Here is a 12,062-nt window from a genome sequence, read left to right on the forward strand (position 1 = left end):
CAATATACATATATAACAAGGGTACACGTATATCTTTATAGACATAAATATACAAAAAAGTTATATGTTTTTAGAATTTATCATAATTCTCTTCGAAATATATAGTTTCACCCACTTTTTTTCTAGATCTCAATTGAAAGCATTTAGAGATAGCAAAAAGTGTGGATATTGAACATAGAAAAGGTAAATCATAGTAGATTCACTAAAAGGCAAAAAAAAGTTATCGAGTGGAAATGAAAAAGGAACCAACCCAAAATGAACGTTATCATCTTTGGTGGGAAATGGCGTTTTTCTTTGTAAAAGATAAAGAGACTCCCATGCCGATGGAAGCCAAAAAGAAAACGATTCTTTCAAGTCATTACCTTCTTTTTTTTTTTTTTTTTGAACGGCAAGGAAAGACGTGCCAACCACCGTGACACCGGGCGCTGTGGCCAAGATCGACTACTCGACCGCCGCCAACCCCTTGGCTCTTTCAGATGCGCGGAAACCCGACCTCCACCCGTCCGAAAGCATGACAATGGAATAATTGGTAAAACCTAGCCTCCCATCCAAGACGAACCGGCGCCACCCGTATTCGCCCTTCACCTGGATGCCGCTGAAAATAATGAGCAGAGTAGGAGTCGAACCTGGGTCACAAGAAACACCAAGTTTTTCCCCAACCGCTCCATCACTACCTTATTGGCCATTACCTCCTACTTTTAACTTAGGGTTTTTCAAATAAACTTAAAATACACTTACTAACTAATTTTATTATTATTATAAACCAATGAATGTAGTTTTTTAGGCTACCCGGGGCGCCCCGTGGTGAGCATTTGTTCACGTGTGGAATGGAGTGAAACACTGCCGCCGGTGGGAATCTTCACGCGTTGAATACATAACATGTCCTCACCATCACGCGTTGGAATTCAGTTGTTTTGTTGTTTTGTGAATGATTTTGATGATGGAGATGAGTGTGTGATGAGCATTTCCACTAAAATCCATCACTAGTGATGGAATAATGCTCGATGACATGCCAGAACTTGATTGGATGTTGTGAGTGATGAAACTCCATCACTAGTGGACCGTCCCTACCCCACTTAAAGACTTGGTTTTGCTATTTAAAAACGGGTAGTAGCGCAACTTTTTGCCCATTTTACCCTCTATTTTGATGTAATTTCTTATGAAGTTTAATATATTACAAATTTATTATTTTGTCAAAAAAAGTTGTTTAAAAAATATATATGGGATACGTTACGTGTTTATGTACGAAAAATATGTGGTTGTCTTTTTAATGGTACACTTGTATAATAATATAACTAACTTTAGTAAATTTAAAACAGTATTAAAATAGCTTTTAGTTCAAATAAAATATTGTACAATACAAATTGAAGATGATCAAATAAAAATTTGTGAAAAAAAGTAAATAGAAAATTTGGTGAAACAAGGAAATGGATCAAGGATTAATATAGATTATTTAGTAGAGATAGGTAGCAAATCGTTAGCCTTGTCACGATTAAAAGAGATTTTCTTATATGATTAAGTTAATACGTGATGATAAGTATTTGTAAAAGTAGGAGTGAGTAGATAAGAATAGAGAATATAGTGAACTTGATCTATTGAGAGAGAGGGGTATTTATACTGGTTGTACTGTTGTGTCATGTGCAAACCCGATTATATATGCATGGTAGATTGTGTCGCTGATTGTCATTGGTTTATAGCGTCTAAGTCATGGATCACAAGCGATGCAACACACTGCCATGTCAGCAGTGGCGGATCCAAGATTTTATTCTAATGGGTTCCTTTTGGTAAATTCTCTTTAATTCTCACTACTTTTTTCTAAATTTTATAAGGTTCTCACTATTTTTTTTTTCATTTTTTCCGAATGCAATGGGTTTCTAGAAACCCACAAATGTGGATTGGATCCACCACTGCATGTCAGGTGCTAGGGTACGATGTATCAAATATAATTTGAGGGACATGAGATGGTTTTCAATTAATATTTAATGACCGTTAGTGTTAATATCCTAATGTGTTACAAAACTGAAACCATAAAACGTAAACCTGTCTGTTATCTGAAAACCATAGTATCTAAAAGTGTTATTTTTTATAGCAAATAAAAATAAAAAATTAAAAATATGTTTCCAATTCCAATTCATGTTATAAAAAATATTAAAAAAAAAAAAAAAACACTTGGCGCGGTGACTGCTTTGGTTGTCTATATATATGTTTTTGAATTCTCAAACTTCATTCCTCCTCTTCTGCTGCAAAACCCTAATCACCAACGTTGCCAGCAGGTAAACCAAACCTCTTGCTCACGTCATATATGTATACATATAGTCATTATATTTTTTCCGGATTCTTATTTGATCGTTGAAGTTTCAATTGCTATACATTTTGTTACAGTTGAACATGACATATACATTTTATTAGGGTTTGAGTTTGTAAATGTATTGTACTTGCCCATGGTGTGCATGGTTCGGTTCGGTTTGGTTTGGTTTGGTTTTGAGCTTCCACTTAACTGAAACCGAATTTTTCGGTTATTGGTTTTTTGGTTAATCAGTTTTTGCCATTGGTGTAACATTCAGCGTCCCGTACCACCAATATTGTTCGCTTTGCTCCCATAGTTGTCACTAGCAAGCGTAGCGATCGCTATAGCACGCTACGTAGCGTATAGGTCTAGGCTCGCTATTAGGGTTGTAGCGATAGATAGCTGTAATAGCAATTAGCGACAACTTTTTTTTGAATATAAATAGCAACTAAATATAGCTATAAAATAGTTGGATTTTAGGTTTTTGTTAAATATACATGTAAAATAGCATACATACCAGGGTATTTTGATATAATATACATATATTTTTTTTAAGTGTATCGCTGTTTATGAAATAGCCGCCTGCTATTTATCGCTATTCGCTATGTAGCATATAGCTACCTCATCGCTATTTGTTGCTATTCGCCATTAACAACTATATGTTTGCTCCCGATGGGTTGAGTATTTCAAGGATTTGTTTTTGGTTGCCGTGTCGGGGACTTTCCAGGAGCTCACACATCCTAGTACTACTCCCACCGAGTATGCTTAACTGTGGAGTTTTCATTCGCTCCATATCCAATGTGCCCAAAACACGTTGGTAATATAAAAAGCATGCCTTTTTTATGAACCACGAATCTCTCCTGGCCATGACCGATTTGGGAGTTGCGTAGGATGTTACAATAAGTCATGTTAATTTTCTCTGTATCGTTACAATTGGTTCGGGTTAGTTAACCGTTTTTGCTGGTTAACTGATCCATGTTGCTGTTCATGTGATACACCATTGGTTATTCATTCGGCTTGGTTAATTCGCTTCGGTTTTGTCAATCATTTCGGTTGATTTAGCTTAAAAATATGTGAATTGCTCATGATTTTTTTTTTTTTTTTTCATTTTTAAATTTGCATTGTAGGAATGGGGAATAATTCAAAGGAAGATATGAAGTTACCATTACTGCAACAATCTAATGACATGAATCTAGATGGTTCTAGATCAATTGGTAATGTGGATCAAAGAGTTACAACCATAATTTTCAAAATTGGTGGAGTTGAATGTGCATCATGTTCAACCTCGATTGAATCCGTGCTTCAGAATCTAAACGGCGTCATGAGCATCACTGTGTCGCCGATTCAAGGCCAAGCCGTAGTTAAATACGTATCCGAACTTGTTAGTGTAAGTCGCAGTTTATATAATATATACTAAAACACAAACCTTTAGCTACAGCGCTAAGAGTTTTGTCTTTTAGTGTAGTTTTTTACTTTTTTAAGTTTCAGCTTTTGTCTTTTTAGCCTTTATTCTTTACTATATTTTACCATAACTGTACATGTTTAGCCTCTCAAATTTAATAAAGTATTGAGTAAACTGCCAAAATGGTTCCTGAGCTTTGGTCACTTTTGCTACTTTAGTCCAAAACTCAAACCTTTTGAATTTGGTCCCTAGGTTTCAATTTTGTTGCCATTTTCATCCAAAATCAAAATCTGGTCAGATTTTTTAGTTAACATCCAGCTTTTTTGTCTTTTTCCTCTCTTTTAATAAAGGGCAAAATGGTCTTTTGACGTTTTATTATAACAAATTAAAAAAAATTGACCATTTTGCCCTTCATTAAAAGGGAGGAAAAAGACAAAAAAACTGAATGTTAACTAAAAAATCATACTAAATTTTGCTTTTGGATGAAAATGACAACAAAATTGAAACCACAGGGACCCAGATTCAAAAGATTTGAGTTTTGAATTAAAGTGATAAAAGTGACCAAACCTCAGGGACCATTTTGACAGTTTACTCTAAAGTATTTTTCCTCATTAGTTAACTTTGTATATATACATGTCTAGTCCTTATACTTTAACTTGATAAGGGTTTGTCTTTTTAGCCCCTGTTCTTTACTATATTTACCATATGTTCCTTCTACTTTAACTTTCATAATATACATGTTTAGTCCCTCTACTTTGATAAAGTATTTTTCCTTCATTAGTTAACTTTGTATACATACATGTTTAGTCATTCAACCATAACTTTGCTAGTATACATGCTTAGTCACTCTACTTTTATATTGAGTGTTCGGGTCGACCCTGCCGCGGAACGCGGATGTAACCCACTAGTTATTATTTTTTTTTTTAAACAAGTAATTCTTGTGTTAAATAGAATACCACTTTCCTCCAATAATAGTTAAACACGTATCCGAACTTGTTAGCGTAAGTCGACGACATTATAAGCGAAGTGAAGATGGTTAGGGTCGGTCGACATTATAAGCGAAGTGAAGACAGTCGGTTTTATCTGGTTCAAAAACAGGTCTAGGATAAAAAACGATCACTTGGGATAACCGGTGTAAATTTGTAATTATGTGGTGTTTTTCGACTGGTCGCCCTGTTTTGGGGTGGGCCGCTTTTTTTATAAAAAAAAAAACTGATTATTTGATTATTGTAATTTAGGCAAAAACAATCAAAGATACCATAGAAGCAGCAGGATTCAAAGTAACTGAATGTATAGAACAAGACATAGCAATATGCAGACTCAAAATCAAAGGCATGTCATGCACAAGCTGCTCGGAATCAATCGAAAGCGCTCTTTTAACAGTCGAAGGTGTCAAAAAGGCGGTTGTTGGTTTAGCTCTCGAAGAAGCGAAAATAAACTACGACCCAAACGTCACCAACACAACACGTATCATTAAAGCGGTTGTAGACGCTGGTTTTGGAGCCGATCTTAGACGATCCGAAAATGACGCAAATAAAGTTCATATAAGACTACAAGGTATCATATCTCCACAAGATATGGATTCAATCATGCAATCTCTAGAGACGTTAAACGGTGTGAATAATGTTGAAATGGATATAAAAGAAGCCATTGTGATTGTTGGCTATGATCCGGATTTGACCGGGCCAAGGTCAATACTATCGTTTATCGAAGATTCTTGCGTTGGATCTAATCGTTATCAAGCGAGTTTACACATACCGGAGAAACAACGCGATACCGAGAGAAACCATGAGATTAAAATGTATAGAAATCAGTTTTTCTGGAGCTGTTTTTTTTCGGTTCCGGTTTTTATATTCTCTATGGTACTTCCAATGGTTCCTCCTTATGGAAACTGGTTAAGTTACAAGATTCATAACATGCTTACTATCGGCATGGTTTTACGATTGATCCTATGCACACCCGTGCAGTTCCTAATCGGTCGAAGGTATTATTTTTGTTAATCGAGTAAAAGGCCAGTTTTGCGACTTTCGTCCAAAGGTTTGTTTTTCTGCATCTGGATTCAAAAGGTTTGAAATCTTGTCATTTTCATCCGGCTTGTTAACTCCATCCATTTTTCCCTGTTAAGTCAGGGGTATTTCCGTCTTTTTTTGTTAAATTAAAGGGAAATTCGGTTTTTTCGAGGGTGTGGTTTTTTTTTACATAAAGTGAAAAAGACCGGATTGCCATTTAAGTTAACAAAAAAAGACGGAAATACCCCTGATTTAACGGAGAAAAATGGATGGAGCTAACAAGCCAGATAAAAATGGCAATATTTCAAACCTTTTAGATTCAGATGCGGAAAAACAAACCTTTGGGCGAAAGTCGTAAAACTGGCCAAATTAATTTTATAAAAAATATTACCAACTTTTATAAATAGTTTGTGAATTCGTGTTCAGGTTTTACGTGGGATCGTATCATGCGTTAAGGCGAAGATCTGCTAACATGGATGTTCTAGTTGCACTTGGTACTAATGCTGCATACTTTTATTCTGTATACACAGTAATAAAAGCATCACTTTCGGATACATTCGAGGGCCAAGATTTCTTCGAAACAAGTACGATGTTGATATCGTTTATTCTTTTCGGTAAATATTTGGAGTCTATGGCTAAAGGAAAGACATCCGACGCATTAGCAAAGCTTATGGATCTTGCTCCGGATACAGCGTGCCTATTAACGGTTAACAACGAAGGAACCATTCTTTCGGAGACAGAAATTAACACGCGATTAATAGAACGTAACGACATTTTAAAGATATTTCCTGGCTCGAAATTCCCTGTTGATGGTATCGTTGTTAACGGTCAGGGGTACGTGAATGAAAGTATGATCACCGGAGAAGCAACACCCGTTGCTAAAAATGTCGGTGACAGGGTACGTTTGTTTGTTTGTTTTCTTTTTTCATTCTAACAATGATACAAGAGGTGTTAGATCAAATGGATTCGGGTTAGTACGGGTCGGGTTGGTTTGACCCAAAACATCTTTTCTCTAGAAAAGTTCAACTTCTTAAATAAAATACACTTTGGGTGACTTTTGACCTGTTTGACCCGTTACAAATACTAGGGGTGTGGAATTCTGACACGACACGAACGTAACACGAAATTCCCGTGTTTGGGTTTAGTCTAAACGGGTTCGGGTCAGTTTCAGGTTGAACACGCGAACCCGTTTAGCTAAACGGGTCGGGTTCGGGTCAACACGGTTGGTTTGACCCGTTTAACCCATGTATATTATATTATATTTTTTACAATATGTTTTATGTCATAAATTAGTTTGGGTCTGTATTTTATGCCATAATTATAACTTAAAAAGAGAAATTGACGTAAGATTTATAATTTAAATGTAAGTGTATGATATACATTTGTGTTCTTTTGTAGTAGATTTTAATATATTAATTTGCGAAAGAAAACCAAAAAAAAAAACGGGTTAAATAGGTCGTGTTCGGGTCAACCCACAAATATTCGGGTCGTGTTCAAGTTCATACGTTTGACATAGTTTTCGGGTTCAGGTCGTGTTAAGGTTCGTCTAAAATTTTCGGATTAGCGCCGGGTTGAACCCACCAACCCGCGAACACGACCCGTTTAGCAACCCTATTAAATACAATCCGTTCTTAAGAATATGCGCTGCACAGGTTATTGGTGGTACAGTGAATGAGAACGGATGCTTGTTGATCAAGGCGACTCATGTCGGTTCAGAGACCGCACTCTCACAAATCGTTCAAATAGTCGAGGCGGCTCAACTTGCTAGAGCGCCTGTACAGAAGCTAGCTGATCAGATATCAAAGTTTTTTGTACCCGCAGTGAGTTATTACTTATTCAGCTAGGGGTGCAAACGAGCCGAGCCGAGCCCGAGCTCGATTAACTTATGAGAGCTCGGGCTCGAGCTCGGCTCGATTCGAGTTTTGTTTTCAAAGCTCGAGCTCGGCTCGTTTGTATTTTATCAAGCTCGGCTCGTTTATTATCTATTAATTAGTATATTAAATAAAAATAATATAAATAACAGACTTTTTAGGCTTGCGAGCTCGATAAGTAAAGCTCGGGCTCGGGCTCGTTTACTAAATAAGCTTATTTTAGGTTTGAGGTCGGCTTGTATACAAGTTTAAATAAGCTCGGCTCGACTCGGCTCGTTTACACTAAGGCTCGATAAGGCTCGACGAGCCTAATGAGCTTCACATGTGAGGCTCGAGCTCAGGCTCGATAAACAAACGAGCTTTGTTTTGAGGCTCAAGCTCGGCTCGGGCTCGATAAGGCTCGGCTCGTTTCGAGCTTTTTCTCGAGCCGATCTCGAGTAGCTCGCGAGCTGCTCAGCTCGTTTGCACCCCTACTTATTACCATTCCTTCATACGGTTAATTCCCAATGTCGGGTAACTTAACAGTTAAAACATATCGTATTCCGAATTTCAGGTGGTTGTGGCTGCTGTTATGACATGGTTGGGATGGTTCATCCCTGGAGTAGCGGGAATGTATCCGAAAAGTTGGATACCAAAGGCAATGGACGAGTTTGAGCTTGCGTTACAGTTTGGTATATCGGTTCTGGTTGTAGCGTGCCCGTGTGCTTTGGGTCTAGCCACTCCAACCGCGGTTATGGTTGCAACGGGCAAGGGTGCATCACAAGGTGTACTCATTAAGGGCGGAAATGCTCTAGAAAAGGCACACAAGGTACTACGCACTTCGGAGTTTCCGATCATGAACTGAATCATAAGTTTATTTACAACTTATTTAATTTGGCATTGGTTTAAGATTGTTATTTGAATTATGTAGGTTAACACGGTCGTGTTCGATAAAACAGGAACGTTAACGATTGGAAAACCCGAAGTGGTTAGCGCGATACTATTTTCAAGAATTTCTATGGAGGAGTTCTGCAACATAACGATTGCTGTAGAGGTATGTAAACGAACTGATGAACATGAAAAAAAGACTTGTTCGTGTTCATTTGTTTAACTTTAACCAAACAAACAAACATGACCCGGTGGCGGACCCAGAAATTATTTGCTGGGGTGCGGATGAGGTGTTCAACCATATTTTCAAGGGGTGCGGGCGGTTTTTTTTGCCTAAAATATACACTAATTTTTTTTTCGAGGGGTGCGGCCGCCCACCCTGGCCAAAGGGTAGGTCCGTCCCTGACATGACCATGTAAACGGACATATTTTGTTGTTTGTGCTCGTGTTCGTTTGTTAAGAAAATGAAATTGTCCGTGTTCCTTTACGTTTGTTCATTAATATTCTAAATGAACATAAACAAACGCAGCGTAGATAAGCAAACACAAACGAGCGTAAACGAACACAGATTAAAATTAAATAACAATATCAAAATTATGGTCTTAATACCAAATCAACAACATTTTAACATTAAGCCACAATTTGGGTTGGACTCTTAACTATTTTCGATGTATATGTAAACAAACATGAATGAACATTCACCGCCGTCAATAAAAGGATGAGACATGTGATCATGATTGTTCATTTAATTTAATCAAACAAACAATACATCGTGTAATTAGGGATGAGATCAGTACATTACCCGTACCTGTATCCGTGCCGAACACACCGGTACCGGATTTGAGCAAAACTGGGTACCAAATACCGCACCAAATATATTGGTACGGTAAGGGTATCACTATGAGTATTTCGGTATCGGTACGGTACCCATTGGGACCACTTTGTTTTTATTTTTTATTTTTTGAGCATTCGTACGGGTACCAAATAGGTAAAATCCGCACGAGTAACAATACGATACGAGTACCATAAATACCATAATAATACGAAATAAAACATAATCTAAAAAAAAACTCTTAAAGTTCTATATAAAATTCGGTACCGGTACCATTTTTTACCCGTACTCATACAGTCATACCGATACTGAATACCAAAATTAATAAAACTGGGTACCGATAAATGTACTGAATACCTAAAATCGGTACGGGTACGTGTACGAGTAGTTGGGGAACTTTCCGTCAAACGGTTCACGAACAGTCCACTTGACGTTTGTTTCATACAATTTCATTTGTTTTCAGGCAAACAGTGAACACCCAATAGCAAAAGCCATAGTGAAGCATGCCAAGAACAGATTACCGAACCACAAGACTCAAACTACCAACGACTTAACAATAAACGAATTCGAGGAGCACCCAGGAGCCGGTGTTGGGTGCAAAGTAGGACCCAAAACAGTTTTAATCGGTAACAAGCGACTAATGCGATCATACAACATCCCTATAGGTCTCGAAGTCGAAACATACTTTTCGGACAACGAAAAACTAGCTCGCACGTGCGTGCTAGTCGCCATTAACGGTAAAATCGCTGGTGCGGTATCCGTCACTGATCCTGTTAAACCAGAGGCTGCAAGTGTAGTATCATATTTACAAACAATGAACATTAAAACCATAATGGTTACCGGTGATAACCGGTCAACAGCAACCGCGATCGCAACGGAAATCGGTATCGAAAACGTGTTTGCAGAAACTGATCCGTTGGGGAAAGCGGAGAGAATCAAGGAGTTGCAGGTAAGGGTGTTGTTTTAGATTTTTAACAAATTTCATCATGCTACTAAAAAAAATATTATCAAAATTTAAACATCATTTAACAAGGGTGTTAATCAAGCCACACCTCGGTATCTTATTTTCACACCCTCTATACGGGTCGGATAGGGCTATACGACCCGTATAGAATAATCTGACATGACAAATATTGGGTCGTATAATGCTATATAGCTCGTATAGATGGAGAAAATATAAGGTCGTATAACATATTATACAGGCCGTATAACATTATATGAGGTTTGCGTCGTATAACATTATATGGGTCGTATAACATTGTATACGGGTCGTATAACATTGTATACGGGTCGTATAATGTTATACGGCTCATATACATGAAGACAAAAAAACATTTTCTAACATATTTTTTGTGCAAGATTCTCCTATACGGCCGTATAACTCTGTGACATCAAAATAAGATTCTTCTATGCGGCTCGTATAGGTTATCGTATAGCTGTAGGGGTGTGAAAATAAGATTTTAGGGGGGCGTGGGAATAGTGGGAGCCTTTAACAATATGACATCAAAATTCAAGGAATTTCAATTTCCGTCCCTGACGTTTGACCACTTTAACAACTTTCATCCAAAGGTTTGTTTTTTCGCATCTGGGTCCTTGTCGTTTCAAAATCTTGCCATTTTCATCCTTGAGATTTAGCAATTTATTGCGACTTTCGTCCCTCGAAATATGGGTCTCAGGAATGAAAATGGCAAGATTTCAACCTTTTGAATGAAAAACAAACCTTTAGACGAAAGTCGTAAAAGTGGCCAAACCTCGGGTTCCAGGGGCTTCGGTTTTGAGTTGGGTCTTGGGTAAAAATAACAACTCTAGTTACAGGAGAAAGGAATGATCGTTGCAATGGTCGGAGACGGAATCAACGATTCACCAGCGCTGGTTGCGGCGGATGTTGGAATGGCGATAGGTGCGGGAACAGACGTGGCGGTTGAAGCGGCGGACGTGGTGTTGATTAAGAGTAGTTTAGAGGATGTGATTACGGCGATTGATTTGTCAAAGAAGACGATGTTTCGGATTCGTGTTAATTATGTGTGGGCGCTTGGGTATAATGTGCTCGGAGTTCCGGTGGCGGCCGGAGTTTTGTTTCCGGTTATGGGAGTTAGGTTGCCTATGTGGTTGGCTGGTGCATGCATGGCTGCTTCTTCAGTTAGTGTGGTTTGTTCTTCTTTGTTGTTGCAAACTTATAAGAAACCATTTGTGTATTCTAGATGAGGAAAACATGTTTGGAAATGGGAAGGAAATCTTTTTAAAACATGTAAAATGTTATAATTAAGAAATAAGTTGGTGTGTGTACTTGATTTTTCAAAGAAATTTTCAAATTGTGATAATATATTTGTTTCTATATACTTTTATTAAAGTTTAAGTCATATAACTAAATTTCCTCATCCATTTGTTATCATGTCTTTATGCAACAAATCAAACTACTATGTCTCAAAACTGATTTAAGTATTGAAGATCCAAAAACCAGTCCTCCGGGAACGACTATTGGATTGAATCGATGATTCGATGCACATGATGAAGATTAGGGGTGTAAACAGGCCTAAAGGCTCGAGAGCTACTCGTGATCGGCTTTGTTAAAAGCTCGAACGAATCGAGCTTTAGCGAACTCGAGCCTGAAATAGAGTTCGTTTAGTTATCGAGCCTGAGCTCGAGTCTGATGTACAAAGCGTGTTTAAGATCGCGAGCCTATAGATGAACCCAAACAAAATTTTAGTTTTTTTAAATATAATATAATAATAATGATGATAATAACATTGGCGAGCCAAGCTTTGGCTCGTTTAAGTGATATTGAAGCGAGTTT

General features: G+C 37.7%; 1 protein-coding gene across 1 annotated transcript; it reads left to right on the forward strand.

Annotated features, from left to right (window-relative positions):
* The first annotated feature begins 2,227 nt into the window (after positions 1–2,227).
* On the forward strand, positions 2,228–11,559 carry LOC110869223 (copper-transporting ATPase HMA4). Its single transcript, XM_022118509.2, has 9 exons — positions 2,228–2,273; positions 3,415–3,674; positions 4,928–5,673; positions 6,125–6,596; positions 7,351–7,518; positions 8,123–8,377; positions 8,480–8,602; positions 9,732–10,217; positions 11,084–11,559. The coding sequence occupies exons 2-9, from the start codon at positions 3,417–3,419 to the stop codon at positions 11,471–11,473; spliced, it is 2,898 nt and encodes a 965-aa protein (XP_021974201.1). The 5' UTR covers positions 2,228–2,273; positions 3,415–3,416; the 3' UTR covers positions 11,474–11,559.
* Positions 11,560–12,062: the final 503 nt, after the last annotated feature.

This window comes from Helianthus annuus, chromosome 13 (genome assembly GCF_002127325.2).
Source record: "Helianthus annuus cultivar XRQ/B chromosome 13, HanXRQr2.0-SUNRISE, whole genome shotgun sequence".
Lineage (NCBI taxonomy): Eukaryota > Viridiplantae > Streptophyta > Magnoliopsida > Asterales > Asteraceae > Helianthus > Helianthus annuus.

Bases quoted from the DNA above. Each gene is read 5' to 3' on its own strand.
- LOC110869223 (XM_022118509.2), top strand. From the start codon at position 3,417: ATGGGGAATAATTCAAAGGAAGATATGAAGTTACCATTACTGCAACAA. The intron at 6,597-7,350 runs GTACGTTTGTTT...TGCGCTGCACAG, and splicing joins CTAAAAATGTCGGTGACAGG to GTTATTGGTGGTACAGTGAA. The intron at 8,378-8,479 runs GTACTACGCACT...TGAATTATGTAG, and splicing joins CTCTAGAAAAGGCACACAAG to GTTAACACGGTCGTGTTCGA.